At 38.3% G+C, this 21,633-nt stretch overlaps 1 protein-coding gene across 1 annotated transcript in view; it reads left to right on the top strand.

Annotated features, from left to right (window-relative positions):
* Positions 1 to 3,532: 3,532 nt before the first annotated feature.
* Positions 3,533 to 21,633, top strand: part of MOCOS (molybdenum cofactor sulfurase) — a 209,115-nt gene continuing 191,014 nt past the window's right edge. Inside the window, exon 1 of the mRNA XM_027881871.1 lies at positions 3,533 to 3,764. Coding sequence (XP_027737672.1) covers positions 3,629 to 3,764 — 136 coding nt within the window. The 5' untranslated portion in view covers positions 3,533 to 3,628. The remainder of the gene's footprint in view (positions 3,765 to 21,633) is intronic.

The raw sequence follows: 21,633 nt of genomic DNA on the forward strand, positions 1-21,633 counted from the left end.
AATATTGATGACTTGATGATTTTGGTGACCATCAGAATCAATTATTATAGGGAGGAGGTTTAGAGATTAGGAAAAAATTCTTTATTGTGAGGGTGGTGAGAGACTGGTGGAACAGGTTGCCTAGAGAAGCTGTAGATGCCCCAGCCCTGAAACTGATGAAGGCCAGGTTGGATGGGGCCCTGAGAAGCTTGATCTAGTGGAAGGTGTCCCTGCCCATGGCAGGGGGGTTGGAACTAGATGATCTTTAAAGTTCATTCCAACACAGAACATTCTGTGATTCTCTGATAGAACCATAGATGTTGGAAAGGACACCTGGAGGTCTGTCCAATGCCCTTCTCAAAGCATATTCAGCTAGAGGAGGTTGCTCAGGGCCGTGTCATGGTGAATTCTGAATCTCAGTAAGGATGGAGATTCCACAGCCTCTCTGAGGAATGTGCTCTGGTGTCTGGCCACTCTCATGGGAGTTATTTTTATTTAAACCAGTATCTAGTCAGAATTTACCTTGTTCCAGCTTGTGACCATTGCCTTCCGTCTTTCCACCAAGCACCATCTTCTCTGTACCCTACAATCATGTAGTTGTATTGTGATCATTGTTTCTTATTTGCACTGAAATATACCCTAAAGAAGCAATACTGCAATCCCAGCTCTTCCATAGTGCTGCAAGAGGACAGTGAAACTTCTTTACAGAAAAGCATATGTTTTTTATTTGTTTGGAAAGTATTTGTGCAGAGGCTGTTTCTTCTTGTTTCAAACTTGCTTTTGAATAATTGCTAGACAGAAAAAAACCCAGCATTGACACAGGGCAGTGAAGGACTTAAAAAAACCCACAACAAACAAACTTTTTCCTATTTTCTAATATCTTCCAAGGAACAGTGGTGTTACACATTAACATTTATGAATCAAGAAACCTACTGACTAGATTACCTGGAGGCATTATTTCACTTTGCTAAAACTTGGAAAGAGTAAGTTAAATCATTCTGTTTCTGCTACTGAGCCTCCATTAAGGACAGAACCTGCAAAACTGTGTATGCATGGGTGTATGCATGCATGTTAATGCATGCAACTTGTGTGCCCAGTACATGTGCACACCGATGCCTTCCATAAAAGCATTTTATCACTTCACAGTTTTGTGAACATAACTCTCCAGGCATAGCTGTCTACCAGTGCACATAATTTAATTAATGTGCTTGCACAGACTGATTCCATGGCTTCACTTAGTAACTAGAGAAGAGGAAAAGTTACTCTGTAACTACAAATCTGTGAGGTACAGAGGGGAAAACTATTATTTCACATGGAAATTCCATGAAATCTCCAGCTTTTACATCAGAAATAGAGTTAGCAGTAAAGTCTAGTTGTTTTTACAAGTCATAATAATTTCCAAACACAAAAATTTCCATACTGACACAGAGTGACCTTCATGACTCTTGTTATTTAAAGATTCTGTTCAGCCTTTACGACGGATTAACTAAACTCTTTATTGGAAACTAATAGATGCCCAATGATCATTGATCATCTCCAGGCTACATAGACTGTGCAGAGCACATTCCAAATTAGTACTTTCTCCATGCATGTGCTACTTCCAAAGGGCTAATATTCAAAAATCATGAGGAAAAAAAAGAGATGGAAATCGATTACAAGGAAACCTTTTTATGCAAAAAATGTGAATGGAAATTTGGTTCTCAGGATGCATTTATTCTAAGAGCAAAAAGATGCATTCTGTCATCAAGACAGTTTTCGTTGGGAAAACTAGTTTTGGTTCAATAAGGAAGTAAAAACATCTATTTGACATAAACAAGATATGAAAACGGTGAGAGACCTATGCATAGTGAGCAATATAAAATAATTGCTCTGTAAATTGATAACAGGAAGCTAGAAACATGAAGGAAAATCCATAGCAGATATTTTCCACATGTACTTGCAGTAAAAAAAAAGAAGTCATAGTGAGGGCATAGGTACTTCTAAATTGCAATGCACAAACTGTTAAAATAAAAAGGGTATTTGGTGCAGGGTTCTTGGTTTGTTTGCTTGTTTAAAAAGAAAAAAAAAGTGACTTCAGTAGATCAGCTAAAAACATTCCTCCACTTGATGGCAACTGTTTATTTTTGTCAGAGGTGTTTTGCTCATCTGGAAGAAAAGGTATAAGGTATAACTCGTTAGGTAATTAGTTTTGGTGAAATCAGTTGGCCTAAAACAAATGTACTACTACTTCTGGGAATGACATGTTTTACTATATACCTGCCCCAATCATGAGTGCAGACAGGGACAGACATACTTTTATAGTGCTATAGAAATATATGCCTTGAAGCCAGGGCTATGTGTTTAAATTAGGCAAAAATTCCTAATATATAAAGCAGGGAGCACATTAGCATGCTATTTCACGTCAGGCTTATTTTACAATTTTATATATGGCTTCATTTCAGTACTACTTTATAAGTGAAAATCTTTATGGTTCAGTTTGGGCTAAAGTTTGCTCTTTGTAATTTCCCATTTCACTGATGACCGATTAATAGCAGTTCAAACAATTTAACAAAAGAGTCTGCCTTACTAGGACTTGGATGTAGATCCACCCTAACAGTTTTATTTTAGTATTGAACTAAAATTGCAGGTCACCTAACACTCTGCAGATTGCAGAGGTGTAAGTAGAAAAATTCATTGCAAGTAGTATGTCAGGGAAAAATTAATATGAAAACAACAAACCAACAACCCCTCCCCCCCAAAAAAAGACCCCAAAACAGAACAACCGAACAAGAAGGAAAAACAAAACCAATAAAAACAAAAACCCAAACATCAAACAAACAAAACCCCAAACAAACAAACAAACAAACAAGAACCCAACAAAACCAACCCAAACCAACCAATCAACCAAAACCCATGCCCCGACAAACACATTCTTCTGGCTACGATTTTTTTTAATGCATGCATATGGTTATAGTTTATCCCACAAAGCAAAGGCTTTTACATGAGTGGCTTTTACATCAGAGAACATAAATGTTCTCTCTACACCTGATGACCAGCCCATACCACTCCTTTGGCTTTTGTCTGTGGTACCAAACATTGGCCACATAGCATCTGTGGCCAGCAGAGCCTGTTCAGCGTGATGCAGGAGTATCGTACACCAAGTGCCAAGTGGGAGAAAAGTGGCCTCCACTGTCAGCACCAGTGGAAGAGGTAACGAGGAAAATTTGAACATCGAATTTGAAAACTTTTAAGGGAAGAGAGGCTTCCACGAGGTATTTTAAACAGCGTACCTCCCCGCAGGAGGGGATGTGGGCAGAGAAACACTTGCCTATTGCGATCCCCAAACCCATGTCCTTGTTCTTCAGGAAACTTCTCCTGACAGGAAACGCCTCCCTGTGCCGGCCCAGCCACCGGCTCGCCAGCGGCCGGACCGGCCCCAGCCACAGCCACAGTCCCAGTCCCAGCCCCAGCGCCGTGCCCGGCAGCAGCGCAGGGCGGGCGGGCGGGGCGGGCGGCGGGAGGAGCGAGGCGCGGCCGGGCCCGGCCGGGCCGGCACAGTGCGCAGTGCCCGCCCGCAGTGCCCGCCGGCGGGGAGGCTCCGCTGCCTGGCCGCTGTTCTTGCCAGACTTTCGGGCTGCTCTCCTTTTCGCAGACTTTCCGTGCCCGCGGCATGGCCGGGCTGTCACAAGGAGAGCGCCTGTCCTTCCGCGCCTTCCGGGCCGCCCGGCCCGCCGGGTGCGAGTACGGGTACGGGCACGGAGACGGGCTGAGCGGGCTCCGGGAGCGAGAGTTCCCCCGGCTCCGAGGTACAGAGGGGCGGGAGGGGGCGGGCAGGACGGCGGGGGGCGGGCCGGAGGCGGGGGACGCCTGGGCCATTCCCGTCTCGACTTGTCCCCGGCCGGGAAATCGCTGGTGCGAGGAAGCGGGGCGGAGAAGGAGGATGCTGGGAGAAAGGGACGCTCTCAGTTTGCCGCAGTTCTCTCTGTTAATACGGAGGCGATAGTAGGGCGCTCTCCTCACTCTCCGCTGCTCCCTCTCCCCTAATGCCCTAGAGGTGTCATGGGTCCAGTATTTTGATACAGCATTTTGATACAGCGGCAAAATGCAAAGAGAGATGTTCAGGGCGGGGGAAGGAAGGGAGGGAGAAGTAAAAATGGTAAAACAGCCCTTTTCTAGCAAAACTTTGTGGTTAGACAGGCCTCTGTGAACTACTTTTGCAGATTGGCATGGATTTTCCCATTCCCCAACATGCAACGTCCTTGCTTGCACGTGCTGCTTCAAATCTAATCGTGATGGTTATAAGACAACACTTTATTTTACTTAGAGGTATCAATGCCCGTGATATTAGCACTTCAAAATACTTCGGGGAAAAAACAGTTGGGAGTGGAGTAAATAACATCAGTTTGGATGTCCTGAAACTGCTATTTAGGCCACTATCTTAAACTTTCTTAACACTGTTAAGAGTTTTGTATTACTTTTTTTGTAGTGTCTTTGAATTTTGGTCATCAAACAAAGGAGTGGGTTTTCTCACACAGGGGTGTTTAGTAAAGAATGGAGCTACACTTTGCCTCTAGAGGGAGGTGGATAAAAATTAAGCACCAGTTTGAAGAGCCTTAAGTCAATTTCACAGGCTGGTTTTAGGCATAATTAGTTGCATCACTGAAAGTTTAAATGCAAGAAATTGCTTGTCCTAAATTCAGACTTGAATTCTGAAGAGTGAGTGTTTTGTAACTCAAACATTGCTTAGGCATTTAAGCAGATAACTTTTCAAAACTCCCAAGAGTCAGACTCGTTTCTCAGAGACTCCCCAGTTTTGAAAGGTAGTGTATCTGCTAACAAATGATGTCTGGTGAATCCGACTGGTTCCCAAAGACAGGTTACTGCAAAGGCAGAGCATTAGGAGTTTTCCTTCATTTGAAAACGTTTTGGCTAATGTAGGCTACTGAGTTGCACTTTGGTTATGCAACCTACTAAAATAAGATGGAGAAGATAGATAATTTAGAGTATTTGTAGGAAAAGACAAATAGGTATAAAATAGAATCTGCAACAATATTAGCTAATTGAAGTCACATAATTGTCTATGGTAAGATGACCGACGTTGCAAATTCCTTCAGACCTTTGTTTTTCCCCTTTAAAGTTTTAGCATTATTCAATTTAGAAACCATCATCCATTTATCTTGAAAGCTTGTCACCTCTGTGAGGAAACTCAGCATCCCTTAACTGATTGCTGTACCTGCATGTGGTATCCTTTGTCTTAAAAACAGTGGCATATCTCCTCTAGTCAAGAACTTATGCCTTCAAAAAATACCAGCAGTGCCAAATGAAAGGTGTCGAGGGACAGATTCCTAGGCCACATGTCCCCTGCCTTACATGTCTTTTTGTCTCAGAACTAACTAATTGGATAAGTCCAGCACAGACTACAGGAACTGGCTGACAGTGGAGCAGTGTGTATGACAAGCACGTTGCTTGTATTTATACCTTTGACTCCTTTTATTTATCCATGTAGGTATATAGCTGCTTGCTGAAGGTCTTGGCACATTAATGTTGATGTTATAAAAAGTTATTTAAAGCTCTAGATTTTGTTGTCTTGTGGAATTAAGGCAGAGGAGATGTGGCTGTTGTATAGGTTGGCAGTACCAATAAAGGAACCTTCTCCAAATGACTTACCAAAAATAAGAATTTAGCTGTTCAACCATTTTCAGTGGCCTGCCAGAATGTGCAGGTTGTGGAATGAGGTAGAAGTTTTACATCTCTGATGGCCTTGGATCAGCTCTGTGGATAAGTCCTGACTGTACAAACAGTGATTCACTAAGGAACTTGTAGCTGTTTATTTGGTTGATCTCTGCTATGTGTCTCCCTCAGCACAAAGTTGCTGCAATTTTATCCCATCTAAGAAAGAGCAGTCTTGTTCTACTAGGCAAAAGAGAATGAGTTCTGTTTTAGGGAGTTAACAGTAATCATAGAATGAGAAAATGGTTTAGGTTGGAAAGATCCCCTTAAAGATCCCCTAGTTCCAACCCTCCTGCCATGCGTAGGGACACCTTTCCCTAGACCAGGTTACTCAGAGACACATCCAACCTCCCCTCACCTCCAGGTGTGGGAAGTCCACAACCTCTCTGGGCAACCTTTTCCAGTGCCTCACTACCCTTATAGTAAAGAATTTCTTCCTAGTGTCTAATCCAAACCCATCCTCTTTCAGTTTGAAGCCATTCCCTTTTGTCTTATCAGTCCGTGTCTTTGGGAAATTCTCTTTCCAACCTTTTTGTAGGCCCCCTTTAGATACTGAAAGGAGCTCTAAGGTCTGTGCTCTGTTTTTTTGGGGCCCATCTTAAAGATCTTTCCATCATTAAAGCTGGATAAAAGTCTATATTTTGCTGCTTGCTTTTCATGTGAACAGAATTTTTTGAGTGCCTATCTAGATAAACATGAATTAAGCCAAATGTTCAATTTTGGAAGTGTAATCTTATGAGCACCATGTGATAATAATTATTGCGTATCAATGCATTCAGTTCTTCCTGATTGCTGATGTTTTGTGGCATCCTCTCAGGGCATCTTGTGCAAATTATGTTCTCTGGTGAAGGCATAAACTTTTTCAGTGTTACAAACCTTCAGTTGCATGGTGCTTGCACTTCTGTTTTAGCTCTAGTATGAAGAGTTGCACAAATGCCTGTTGAGAAGAAGGCACAACAGATGTGTATAGGGAACACCAGATACCAGGCATACTGTGACACCAGCTTTTTTCAAAGGTGGTCTACCTGTGGTCCTAACAAAGTCTTGGGGAGTTTCAATTATGACTCCATCAGATGGAAAGTAAGGTTCATACTCAGTGTGTTGGGGATTTCCCCTTCAGGTTTTGTGAAGAGATAAAAGGAACTACTTTACTTCCTTAAATCAGCAGGGAACTGTCTCTTTGGCACAGAAGCCTTAAATTTTTCCTTTTAAGCCAAAGTTTATCTTCACTTTTGTAATTCAAGGGCTGTTAGCTGATGGCTAGAGCAGTCCCTTCTAAAAATATATGTGGAGTCTGTGAAACGGATCCCTGTTTCACAGGCAGCAGCGTATGTGCAATATGTGACCTTGACTTTAATCTTGGGAGCAGCATACCCTTATCTGCAGTGTAGGATTTTAAATTGTGCTTTCAGAATGGATAAGGAAATCAACAGGAGTTTATAGGTTCTGTTGTTAAGTAATGGGGATGAATATACTTCTGTGATGTTTATCATAGCAAAGAAAATATCAGGTTCAGTTTGTATTGTGGTTTTAAAAAAGGAAAAGCTGACATGTGATTTCGAGGCAGAATTTAATCCCAAGATACCTTTCCACTTTCAGTTGTGTGCCAGTGTTCTGTAATATAGCTGTGGTGGTTCAATGGGAGCTTTCCAAGAGCAATAAGCAGTGGATATCCATCCTCCAAATAAAAATCAGCATGTTTTTGAGAGCATGTATTCTTTAAGGACTGCTGAGTATTTGATAACAGTCTTTAACTGAGGTGAGATGGACTGTCACACTTAAAGTCAAAGCACTTGTTGTTCTGTACTTCAACAAAAGTCATGACAAATCATGTCTTACCTTAATAGCGTGAATATTTGTGATATGTGTGATTACATACAACTAACAATAATAATGCAACTTGCCTGTTAAACCAAAAGAAAAGGCAAACTAGGCTTTGAGTAACAGAATTGGGCTTTATTTCTTTGGAATTCAAATGATGTCCTGTGAACCAGTCAGCTGTACAAGAGCTTATTGTGTCGTTCACTTAAGGAATAGCTGGGCACTGGATCTGACCTTACACAAAAATAAGTCGTTTTACTCATATTGCTAGTAATTATTTGCACTGAGACTTTAGTTCTCCTGTTAGTAGGAGAATGGTAAAAGCAGGTCTTCTTTGTGCGCTGCAGTTAGTCCTCAGAGGCTCAGTTAGCAAAAGTCAGCTCTGTCCTCCGAGAAGAGAAAAGCCTGTTTTGTCATGTTTGGGATAGTCTGGTGTTTTGGCTGAATTTCGGAAGTAGGAAATACATTCTGGTTTGTCAGCTCAGGGTAATTTTGTTGATAGGTAGCTGATGCTCGCATTTTACGAAACCTGTGAAGATGAGTGTACTGTAAGCCTGAAGAGTTGTGCTCACCTCATGATTGCAAATGTAGGTGGGACCTCAGATTCTGTACTACTTTGCCAGTTGGCTTACCTTGTCAAACCAGATATTCTACCAGCCTCATGTCTGAAGTTTTTCATTATTTTGAAAAATAATAAAAAAAAAAATTGGAATAATTTTTGTATCCTAAAATAATTAGAGGGTTTATTATTTTTTTACATCTATGGAGGTTTTTGGGGTTTGTTTATTTTATTTTTTCTATTGTTTTGGGGGTTTTTTTTGCAACTATTCTGTTTGATCTGTTAGCTGTCTTCTGCATGTGTATATTTTACTTTCTGCTGACTTCTTAATTACTAGTTATTTTTATCTTTGGAAGAAACTTTTTTATCTCATTGTTCCTTTTTCTTGAAGACTAAGTGACTGTATTTTCAGCAAAACCTTTTATAGTAAGGTTCTTTGAGCAATAGTTTTCTCTGACCAAGTTAGTGATATACAAGTCTGATCATGCTGTTTAGAAACCAGTTTGATAATCAGGGATTAGTTTATTTTGATTCATTTTTGTCTTAAGTGTATGCTGAACTGGGCATGTGCCATTTTATGGTCAGATGTAATGCTTGTGATTCCATGACTCTCACCTACCCGTTGCTGGCCAGAGTTAAGCCAGGCAACTATAGTCCTGGGAGAGACAGCATCTCGTGGAAAGGACTAATTATTTCACTCACATGCAGAGATTAGTGCATGTTAATGTTAATCCAGCGCTTACCTTTCCTACCAAGATGGCAGCAAAAGCAATGTGTAGGGGAAGGATAAGACTGCTTTTGTTGTCTCATTGGAAGATTCCATAAAGCTAGAAGCACTGCTAATTGTGCTAGAGAATAAGTCTCACTTTAGATCATCCTGAACAGAGGTAAAATCTTCTAAACGTTTTGATTTTGGTGTCTGAAGCTCCTTTTCCTACCACTGTGCAAGCTTGTTTGCTCTCTCCTCAGTGGCTGTGAGATCCCTGGTGACCTGCTCCTGTTCTCAGCAGCCTCTCTGTCACAGCGTGATTTGATTTTGTGGAACTCTTTTTTTTTTTTTTTTTTTTTTTTTTTTTTTTTTTTTTTTTTTTTTTTTTTTTTTTTTTTTTTTTTTTTTTTTTTTTTTTTTTTTTTTTTTTTTTTCCCACTTAGAGGGGAAAAGAAAGCAAAAGAAATTATCTCTATTGAAGAAGGATGCTGGCAGACAGTTTGAAATGCTAGAAGACAACTGGGAAGATGTGTTTAATGGGTGGAGAACGTATAGTAAAAAGAAACTGTAGTATGTAGTATGGGAAGTGCAACTGCACAACTACACAACTACATGACAGTTATTTTGTTAAAAAAAAAAAGTGCTCATGTAAAGCCTTAATGCTTCCTGTTGATTTCAAATCTGCATTTATCTTAAATAACTTTTGTCTAAAGAATTAATAACAAAGAGGAAGCATTTCTGGGGCATAAAGTAGATTTATAACAGTAGTTGTGTGCTAGTTTCAGATGTTTTCATCTGCCTACATAGAAGTAACAGGTACTGTTATGGAATTATTTAGCATTTCAAGGTTCAGAAGATGGCCTGCTCTGTGCAGGACTGATCTTTCCGTTGCTGTTAATGATGCACTTAGCTCTAAATGAAGAATAGTCATAATATTTCAACACTGAATACAGTTTTAGTTACTTTATGTTTAGTTAGAGGAAAAAATTATCTGAAAGTTACGAGTTATCTCTCCTCTTTCTTGAATTGTATTATTCAGATTAATAGGTAAAATTCATTTTTAGCTGGAAATTTGGTGTTGTAATAGCGGTATGAAGATGTTCACTGCACAATTACACTGGCTCTGTAATCGCCGGTGCCACATAGTACAAAGCATTTAAAACTCTACCTGGAATACAGAAATGGGGAGCAGAAAAGTAAAGTCCCAAACACTATAAACCTGATACAGTTGACATGAACTCAGAATATTCAGGGGTATTTTGGAAATAAGTATTCAATCAATTGGAACTAGATTCTTCACAACAGGAAGTCATCATATGTCGACATTAGATTTTTTAAATCAATATGTAGACATAAAAAGAAAAATTAGATTTGGAAAGATAATTTATGGAACTCCACAGATGCTGCAGGGTATCAGCCACCCATTTTAAAAAAATTGCACTTTTAATTAAAAGATACATTATCTCTAAAATTAATGTCTGTACAAGATGTATATTAGTATTTAAAAGTATTGAGACGGGCAGATGTTCTACTTAGAAAAGCACAAGATGCTTCTTATCTCTTACTCAGAAATTGGAACTGCACCAAAATCTTGTTCCTACAAAATCCCTGATCAGTGGTGCTTTCTTCCTTCTGTTGCCTTTGCATCCTCTTAAATTCTCCTGTTTGTTCTCCTCTGTTGTTATGACATTGCTACATGTGGGATGTGTATTGATTTCTTCCCACCCTATTTCTGTATGATGTATGTCTCATTTAATTTTTTTAAAATTTGAAATGTAAGATTATTAATTAAAGACTTTATGTAAGTTTCCTGACAGAATTGATCTGCTTCTGGTGTTCCTGCACCTATACTGGAATTTTCTCTGCAAAATCAGAACCTGGCAAGGGACGCTCTTGAAATTTCCATCATATATTCATATCATAGGATATCATATATCATATGGTAACAATTCCCGTGTCTGAGCTACTTGTCAGAAGTCAGTGTAAGCATAAACAAACGGAGAGGTGAGAGGTGGGTTTTTGTTGATCAGCTTGGTTCTTTGCATACTTCGTATCAGAGATGCTGCAGAGGTATCGCTTGGATGTGAAAAGCCTGTCACTGAATTCAGGAAGACCACACTGCAGAGTGCTGCATAGTAAAAAGCACTGATGTAAGAGGGTGATAAATGGGTAGACAGCACAATATGTTTGCACAGGAAGAGGCTAGTAGGATGCTTTACTCCAAGATGAAATTTAGGAAGTGAGAGAGCTCCCAAATGTCTCAGGCTTTTTATAGTATGTTGTCTTGGCCCAAGCCATCAATGCAGATGTTTTCCTTTGTATGACACTAACGTACTAGTAAGGTGGGCTTTAAAATTTTTTTTGCTTCCTTGAATTTAAAAAGGGGACTAAAAAAAAATCTTGTTAGGAATATGCCACCTTAGGGTTGGTATAATTTTTTTCTATTCCTAATTTAATAATGCTGTTTGTGCTACTATGTCTGTGTATTGAGAAACACCAATTGGTTCCTATCACACTTGGTAGGAGGGGATGTGTTTTGTGGAGGCATTAGGAAAAGGGTGGTGTGAAAACTGAAGGTATGGGACAGGGATGTCAGTTATGGAGAAGTACAGGAGGCAGGAAGGCATAAAGGCAGGACACAAAGCCCTACTCATTAAGTCAGACTTAATTAGTTTCATTGCTAATAAGGCACGTTGTTACGCTCCTGGCAGTATTCGCGGCAGCCCAGATAGTTCCTGTGCCATGATGCTCTTTGCCCCTTCACCTTCTGTCTTGCTGTAGAGAAGCGATCGTCTGCGGGATGCCTGTGATGGGGATGTGATCCCGGGTAGGCAGCTACTGTGAGAGCGTCACGCAGGAAACAGTATTTTAAGTCACTCTTTTTCCATGACGTGAGATACACGGATTAAATTGGAAGGAAGAACTTGGGGAGAGGTCTTTCTCTCCCCACTGTTTTATTTCCTCCTTCCTACTTTCAGCATTGTCCTGACTCACTCCTTTTTTTCTTGTAACAGCCAGGGGAATATGGCTTTAAAAAGAGAAATGAAAAACAGATGTGGTTTCTGTGCTCATTTGGATTAGTCCCTGGAGCACCAGGATCTAAAATACTTTTAAAAGAAAGCTAAGAACATGACTGGATGGAGTTTTTGTCACTTACAGTCTTCCTAAAAGAGAGAGATGTGATCACAAGGATGTGATATTTTGGTGACATCATTACCTGAGGAAAAATGATTACACACCTAGGCTTACTTCTTCTAGAAATATGCAGAATAATATTCTAAATTAAAATTTGGAAATATGACAGGAAACTTATTTGAAGAAATAATCATTAATTAAATTAATGTTGTGTGAATCAGTTTCATTAATGCACAATAAAACACCAAATATCACTGTTTATACCCCTTTGCAAACTTATGAACAGGTCAGGTGAAATTAAACAGTCATCAGAAAGTTTGTCCTGTAATATCTTTCTGAGGAAGAAATCGAAGCCCAGGATTTTCTACATTTTTATGTTCATGCCACACAGCACATTAAGTTGTCATAATTCGGTAATTTGGAACTGATGGTATCAGTAATGGGTTCCAACGTGTGTTGCCTTTCTTTAAAAAAAAGGGCTTTGTATTACTGTTGAGTAAAATGCACTGTTTGTCTGCTCTGCCATTCATTTCCCAAGTAACTTATTAAGGAGTGTAACTTACTAAATATGTGACTTGGAGTTGCATTTTTTATTTATTTGTATATCTACCTATAATTTCTTTTAATGGTGAAAAAGTACAATTGACTAAAAAAAAAATTTTACTTGCTTACTCTGGCAGTAAGCAACTTTTTATAAATCTGTCATCATCTTTGATCCATCATACACTAGGAAAATATTACAGATTTAATCAATTTAGGAGTGTACAAACCCAGTGGCGACTTTTTGTAATACCCCGTCCAATCTCAGTTGTGATAGATAATTTGCTTTGATAATCATATAATCCCAGAATCAGCCGGGTTGGAAAGGACCTCTGAGATCACCAACTCCAACCCTTGGTCCACTACCACTGTGGTTGCTAGACTGTGGCACTAAGTACCACATCCAGTCTCATCTTAAAAACCTCCAAGGATGGAAAATCCACCACATTGCCTTCTTGTGAAACTGGATAAAAACAGATAAGTGAAAGTGGATAATTAGCAAGAACTCCCTACCTGTCGAGTTAACGTTATATCAGTGAATTGTCTTAGTATCTCTCCAAACTCAACTAGAGCAGAAATAGAGTAGGAAGGGAGAAAGCTATGACAGTTGTAATGGGAAAATCACTTTCTGTGTACATTAAATATCCCCAAAAGCCATCTTAAATTGCAAAGCTGGAGTCTTTGTGAGGATCAGTCTTCCTCCCTCCCTTCCTCCCTTTCCCTGCAAGTTCTGTTCGATGTAGGTCTTGTTGAAACTGCAGTTATAAATCAGTGTCCTGTGGCACTATAGGAACCCTCCTTGAACTGTAGTCTGTGTAAAAACCAATACTCCCTCCATCCTCTGTTTTTCAGTATCAACTTGCCCAAAGGTTGGGGGCCACTCGAGTGAAATGCTCTCTGGGGATTGACACCATCTATTTCTCCCTCTTATAACTCACCCTCTTGGTTGTCCTTAGATGCCTATAGTATGAGGTTGAGTATTTTGTGAATGATGAAAAGTATTGGTTCTAGTGAGTTACATCAATACTTTATTTTAGTGAGTTTCCTTTGCAACCGATATTTTTTAAGAGTTGGAAGAAATCTTCCCCTCTCTTCCCTCTATATGCCAAATTTAAAAACACCTGCTTTCATTGGAATATGTATATTCTGATTAGAAATGATGAATGCAAATCCAGCTTTTTAGCTGAAGCTAACCATTTAAAAAAAAAATTATGACAACCTCCTTTCCTTTGGATGTGTGGACTGTTGCAGAGTTCACAGTGTGTAATACTTGTTTGGAGGCACTCAGTCAATTCTCAAAGCTTTGCATCACTGAGCGTGACAGCTCCTGAGAGATTAAATAGCTGTTACCATCAGAACTTTAATCAGTTTTTGTTCCATTTCTGCAAGTACAGGGAAGGATAGGTGTACTTGTAAAGTGTCACAAGGATTACACTGCAGCACTTCCTGGATAAACTTCAGTGCCACTGAAGAGGGGGAAACAGTACCAAATAATCTTATGACAGCTGTTATGTTTCTAAAAGTGTTTGATCAGATCTTCAAGTCTTAATACGAGATACCTTGTGGGTACATCCAGCCTCTAATACCAGTCACTTCTGCATCTGTTTTCTTCCATTCTAGTGGTAGAAATGTGATTAGGTACTAAACTAATCCAATAGCAGTTAATTTACAATGAACTCTCCTCAGTCTTACATGTAAAATGATTTATAATGAATGGGTATTTGGAAGTTTGGGGCAAAACCTGCCTTCAGCTAATTCCCATTCTTCAAATGCCTCTTAAACTTTATGTTTAGAAAATGTACTTTGTCTTTAAAAAATACATTGTTTTACAATGGGTTTTACATGGATTCTGTTTAAACAGCATGAGAATCTCTCAAATGAGTAAAATTGTTATATAATACAGTTATTAAAGACCTTCCAGGTATGAGGGATGGGGCATGGAAGGGAGCCTCCTGTTTTTTTCCTTTAAGACAAGAGATTGCAGGAGTTGAACTGTGGAATTGATTTGTTTGGGTTTGGTTTTTTGTTTGTTTTATAATATAGCTACATGACTTGCAGTCTTTCTAGTCACTACTTGTCTCCTTTTTTTTTTTTTTTTGGCTGTAGATTGAATTTCCGCTTAATTGTAGAACAGAAATAGCTGAATCTAGAGTAGAAATTTTACTGTTTAGGCCCATAATTTAAATGAGTTGTATCTGGTGTCACATGCATTGAATCTACTTCACTGCACTGTGTATTCCATGTGGAATGACACAGAAGAAAACTGCAGTCAAGTCTAATATATATAGTCTCTGGATATGTGTTGGTTAGGGTTCCCGGCTTGTAGACAGGAATATGTGAGAAAAATGAAACACTAGAGAAAAAAGGTTATACAAGAAAGAATCTATTCCTGTCAAAACTGATTGTTTCTTATTGTTTTTCCACTGAGCAGTCATTACAATGGGTATATATACACAAATCGAAATATAAATAACATAAAAAAATGTCTCTCTATATAAATCCAGGAATTTTACTCTCCCTGTGGTGCAAACACAAAGTGCCCAACCATCATCTTTCATAGCAGAAGGAAGAAAAGTGTTTCAAGTTGGAAGGGGGATAGGGGCAAATAGAGAATGCAGTAGGCATAGGGAAAAATTTGCCCTTAATGCCTTTCTTGTTGTCCATCTATGAGCAAAAGTGGGAGAAGAGAAGCCCATAATTTGCTCTGTAGGAAAGAAAATAGTGTGTGTACAGCGTGCAATAACTGATCTTACACGGTTCACTGTATCCCTCTACCCTGACTTTCTGTAGAGGCAAAATACCAGATACCTGGTGTCTGTACAAAATATTGAGGAATACATGCTTTCCATCTGGAAACAAACTTCCTCAAAGCAGTTATCTCACATGAAACCCACATTGTGTTCTGTGCAGTTAATTGCCTGGGTTCATTCTAGCTTTACTATTGAGGACCCATTAATTGCATTATGGTGGTGATTACACGACATATTAGGGATCATTTCCATTCTGGTATTTATGGTACAAATTTGGAAAGGAGTTTTTGGAAGTAAAGGGATCTGTATTGAAACATATAGAACCAATTGTTCTATGCACTGAGTTAGATGCATTCCTTAAGTTACCGTTGTGTCAGAATATTTTGACCCAGATTTTTTTTTCACTTTAGTTGTTTGAAATTTAGATCCTCTAATTTGAAATGTGGTGGGCCAATTGAGGCAGCTAGCTGAACCAGATTTATAATAGTTGTGATCTTACAGTTCTTTGAAAATCCTGTCCTTCTTGAGGTAACTCTAACTAAGGACACAAACGAGGGCACTGTAAGATACTAATTTTAAAATTTAAATTTTTATTTAACTAGTTTAATTTTCTTCTCGCTTTGCTTAGTTATAATCCTTTCTCTTACATTTTCCAAAGCCCTGATCCATACCTTGGCCTTTCTGGGAGTGCCTCCACTGGGAATGTTTTCTAACTATTTTAGAATTGATGTGTTTAGGTTTTTTATTTTTATATCTCCAGAGTGCTCTTTTTGTGAAAAATGTTCATGCAGTTTTGTTAAAAAATAAACAGGAATTACAAATTAATTTCACCTTACTGACAAATAAGTAGCTTTAAGATACAAATGTGTTATTGTTGCCTTAAACATACTTACTTTGAGGGAATAGGGTAATATTATGTCCACAATCACAAATTCAACAAAGAGTAGAATTTTTGGGGTATAATAAGAGCTCATTACAGAAATATATATATCTCAATGCTATTCTGAGATGTTACTTCTAGTTATAGCAAGTCTAAGGAAGTATTTGAAAATTAACAGTGCATAAATTACCTTTGAAATATTAGCAATTTACTATTACTTTTCCAATTACGATAATATTGTTCATTATTAATTTTATCATTCATTGTCATAAATAATACTCCCCTCACGTAAAATTCCTCTCCATCCTCACTTCATCTTACAGAATCAATTCCTGAATTTCTTAGCTTATATCACTCTCCATGTGTCACTGAACATCCTTTGCCCATGTAAGGAACAGGTGTGTTCAGCCATCTGGTTGGTTCAGCATTGGCAGAAGTGATCTGTAAAGAAGGAGCAGGCTTTAGCCTGGCTAGGAAACTCCAGCAACTCCAGCACTTCGGTATGGCTGTGCTGGTTATGGAGGCACCCCGAAGGACTTCGCTACCCGTACTTGGGATCCAGTCCTGTAATCAGTTCTGGAGGCAGAGTATGCTATGCATGGTTTTATCTAGATACTATTTTCAAGTACCTTGTGTCAGAAGTTGAGTAAGATGTGTTGTATGAGTATTCTGTCTGGTCTTGTAATTTACTCAAATATTATACAGTTTGTGGGGGAAGACCTTGATTTTTAAATACATACTGTTTTCTCAGCTGCCTTTAGGCAAAGTGCAATAGCTGGTGTTGTGGCAGAGTTGTTATTTTAAACTCAGAGTTCAGAGAAACTGTAATATTTGTTTTCCTATGCATAATATTTTACTCATTCTCAAAGCTAGTCTAGTGTTAGTGAGGCCGTTTGTATTTAGTACTTTGAATAATCTATGGTGAAATTATAATTCTCTTTAATTTCTCAAGTTGTTAGTATGGAAAGAAGCCCTTTAATTAAAAGGAATTATGCTGTGATTTAGTGAAGCATGGCAAAATATTCTTCAGGTGTGTGCTTAAAAATTGGGATAATGTTGTAATTGCTTTATTGCTGGGTCCATTAAAAAAAAATAACTGGAAGGTTGCTACTAGATATGAAATTCTATATGTTTGTATCAGTAGTGTTAGGCTGTTGTAGGGTTTATGATGCTCAGATATTTTTATCTCTTAGTACTACCATAAATCAGACTGACTTCACAGGTGGCCCAAAATACTACTTTTATTTAAACATAGAGCATCCTGATAAACAAAGTAAAGCTGCAAAGGAGAAGTAGTCAACTGAGTGGACTTGAATTGAGACGAACAGAATTATAACTCAGTCCCCACTACTAGAATTTTCTATGGAATGAAAATTTATTCAAGTTAGAATTGTGCCTGACTCTCTTCAAAGACATCTGCTCACAACTATTGTTAACATACTGTTACCAAATATTGGTATTGTTTTTCTTGAGTGTTGATGCTGTTCTGTAGATGTTAATTTTGATTGAGATTGAAAGCAGATATGATGACTTCTAGGTTATCACTGCTAAAAATATCAAAATATACAATAAAGGAAGCGTTACAGAAGAGAAAGTGGAAAAGAGCTGTAAGGGAAGAGAGTCTTCAGATTCGCATCTGCTTTGCCTTATGTTCTGCTACAAGAAGCAATATGAAAACACTAATTAACCTCTTAAGGGGATACTTATGTACCTGTATTCATATACCCATCTCAGTGCTGCAGACACAGGCATATTTGTGCATATTTGTAAATAAAGGTGCATAATATGTGCTTGGAGGAAACAATCACCTAGATGCCTTGAATACACCTCTGAAGCAGTTCCTCATTTGATGTAACTAGTAAGCTGATATTTGTAATTTTGAGATTCTGTTGCTGTTGCCTGTTATTATAGTCATCCTTTTGTTAATTAATTATTACAAATGTTGCACTTTAAAAAATGATACCTGAGCTTCTAGAGAGTGCATGCATACCCCAGAGACTGAAGATGTCCTGTAGATGCCAGATAAAGATACGGCAATATGAGCAGTCCAGCATATTTTATTAAAGAAAAGAAAGCTGCACTTGTTTCAAAGGTCATTTAAGCTTCTGTACAGAACATAACCCAGCTCTTTAACTTGGCGTGGAACCAGAAAGGCGATCAGTGACATGTTTAGAAAGTGCTGATTATAGTGCGTTTGTTAATCATTTAACTCAGAGTTCAGCAGAGCCTTATAATTACTTCGAAGGCTCTGCATACCTAGATGTGTGTTCTCTTGTATTCTCATGTTTGTATAGAGCTTGCTTCTCTTTGCAGAATTGAGGCCTCCGTGACCTGAAGGCAAAGTTCTGCTTTGGTTACTCATTGTAGTACAGCAGAAAGGCAATCAGATTCCTCATGGGTTCCTTTAGATTCTCTGGACTTCGGAAAAGACTTTTTTTGTCGTGTTGCAACCCTTTGAGTTCAGAGAGCTTGTCCTTTGAAATTAAAATATCTGTACCTAGTGCAAGGTAATGTCTCTGCAAAGAGCCACAAACTCCTCCTTCCAAACAGCTTTATGGCAGTGTCCAGCAGTGGATTGTTGCTGTCCAAAGTCAAATTCAAAGTAACGACTAAGCTTCCAAAAGCTGTGTCACGTGTTAACCATCCTTTAGAAAGAGGGTTCTAAATGATGTGGTGCTGTGTCAACAGTTCAAGAGATTTTTAGTTTTCTTTTAGAAAGCTTTAACAAGCTGGACATCAGTGAAGTTAAAAAGAATAGAGTATCTGGAAGCTGCATGCTGTTGTTCCTATTTAAAGCAGGCCTGTGCTGGATAGGATTTCTCTCACATACTGCTGCATTCAGACCTAGTCATTAGGAAGCTTGCATTTTTGTCAGAAATAGTTAACAAGTCTCTGCTGTGCTCATACTGTTTCAAACTTAAAAACTGTGGTTTCCTATAACAGTATTTTTTTATAAATATACTTTTTCATTTCTAGTACATTCCTGAAAATGGTTGTTGAAGTATTTTAATCCATGGTCAGGAAGACCCCTAATAAATGGAAAATGACTTGTAGAAACTAATGTAGGCCAAGTGTATTAGGGTAATTACAGAACATTTATACCAATGTATAATTGCATACCTATTAAATTATTGATTGAAACCTGTTTGTTAGATCCTTTTTTTGCTTGTTTGTTTTTGGTTTTGAGACAAAAAAAATTTTTTTTCAAAAAATTTTGTTTTCCAATTAGGAGATGCTTTTTGTACTGAAGTATCATTATTTTATGGAAGTATCAGAAAATTACAGTTATTCTGGAAAAATTTGAAAAATAATTCTTATTTTAAAAAGTCCCTAAATAAGAAATAATTTATTTAATGAGTTATGGTTTTGACATCTGTATACCTCATGAACTTAAGTAGAGTTAAAGCAATTGAGTATAATCTTTCCATTTAGATTTGTCTGCTTATGGTTGAATAGTCTCACCTGAGGTAAAACTTGGATCAAAGTACTATAAAATAAAAGTTAAACTGTCTTGCTTTGTGGAGAATTGGTGCCAAAAGATATTATGATGAAAAAATGTCTAGATTAACCCAATACATATGCAGAAGAAAAGCTTATACATAGTTTTTTCGTGCATACTTACTATCTCCATAGTAAAATCTCAGTATTTCTCTGTCTTCTTAAAATCAAATTCTTTGTATTAAATATTAGGTAGTTACTCAGTAGGAATTCTGAAACTCCTATGCCTAACATTTTTATGTGCTATTGTTGCTGTCTCCTGTGTGTGATTTTAGTTTATGTTGGTGATTGCTGGTGAGAAGGGGACGCAGGAGGTCTTAGTCAAGAACTGTATGTGGACATTTCAAGGATTAAACCCATCCCTGGTTTAATATTTTTTTTTTCTGACTATACTGCAATCAATCAGGAGTGTAAATCATGTCATGAATAACAGGAAGGTAAGCTGAGAGATACAGATGTGTTTGTCTAAGGAGGTATTTTTCCAGTAAAGTTAGGGAAACTTACTCTAGCTTTCCATATTTCTGAGATCATCTTCTGGAATGTGCGTTCTTCTCACCCACCCTATTCTCTCCAATCCCCTGTTGCTCCCATAGAAAGGGGTTGCAGCTGGGACTGAATTGGTTGTTGGAATTATCATTCATTAGGAATGAAGGAAGATGACATTTTTAGCCAGAGCAGGTGGAGAGGTACTACGGGGTTGTCAAGCGTAGAAATACATGTTGAAGCCGAGTGGGTGAAGATAAATATTAAAGCAAAACAACACTGACATGGGAGATATGAGAATACATTGATCATGGAAAAGCATAGTCTAGAGTTTAAGATGTAGTTTGTTACTAGGAAGATGCAATTCTGAGTCACTGTTCTGGTTTGAGCAAGGTAGACTAACAACCTACCTGTTTTTCTTATGGAATTAGCTTGGTTGATGAGTGTAGTTCCGTGTTATAGCAAAGGACTGCCACTGACTGAGGGCCAGGAGAATCTTCTCAGATCTCTCATCTTACAAAAGTGTGGTTTTGACTGACAGTCCTCCCACTCTTCCTTTCACATTTTTCAAATTTATGCACAGTTCCTTTTGGTAATGTGGTCCTTTGGTTTTATATGTTTGTCCCTGAAAGATAAAATTTATGCTGAAGGCAAACTTATGTTTTCCTTATTCTTATGTTTTCCTTGTTCTTACATCCCTGAAATTGATCTTCATTATCTGTTTCTGTCAATGGACTTTTTGCTGGATGGTATAAGTAAATCAAGGCTGAAAGTGTCTATGGGGAACCTTGTGTGAAAAACTTCTATTTGAGAATAAATTTACTATTGGTTTGCAGTAGCAGCCTCACCTCTTCACCAGAAGAAGAAGCAGAGAGAAGTGCTGTTGCATTCACCAAACAAGGTAGTAACGTGGCCTTTTCACTGGGAAGAAATGATGTCTGGGAAGTACTTCTGTAGGGCCTCAACAGTGAGGATAACCAATTTTTGCTGTCATTCAGTGTTCATTGTGTGTAGCAGTTCTCATACGTGTGTTTAATTTTTGCTATAGTTGCAAGTTCTCCCCAAGTCCCTAGCTGCCAGAGGCTCATAGTGAATTATTTCTGTGTAATGAAATGATATTTAAGGGAAAAAGGTGAAGAAAAGGGTTACTTTTTGAGTTTCTGCTGGTTTGAACTTAGTTTGTCCTCCAGTGTTTCTGGAAACCCATAAAATAAATTAAAAGGCTTTCTGTATATCCCAACACCATTTCATTTGATGTATTTTGGAGAGAATATTTAGAATCACTGTTTTGTCCTAGATTTTATATGAAGCTCATTATTTTAGTTCACAGAGCAAGAAATAGAAGTGACTCGAAAAGACAGTTTCAAACATCTTGGCATGTCGTTGAAAGTCTGGGGCTGTTTTATGGGAAGAATGGGAAGGAAAAAAAGAGCAGGAGTACACTACTAGAATGTTTAGCTAATGACTGCTGTTGTAAACAATTATTATTATGATTCCTTAAGCACTGCTTTTTACCATCATGTTTTCATCTCTAGGGGGATTTCTAATTGCCTTTTTCCTACACAAAAGT

The sequence above is a fragment of the Empidonax traillii genome, unplaced genomic scaffold (genome assembly GCF_003031625.1).
Source record: "Empidonax traillii isolate 1590-97213 ecotype Southwest subspecies unplaced genomic scaffold, ASM303162v1 scaffold98:size2021230, whole genome shotgun sequence".
Taxonomy (NCBI): Eukaryota; Metazoa; Chordata; class Aves; order Passeriformes; family Tyrannidae; genus Empidonax; species Empidonax traillii.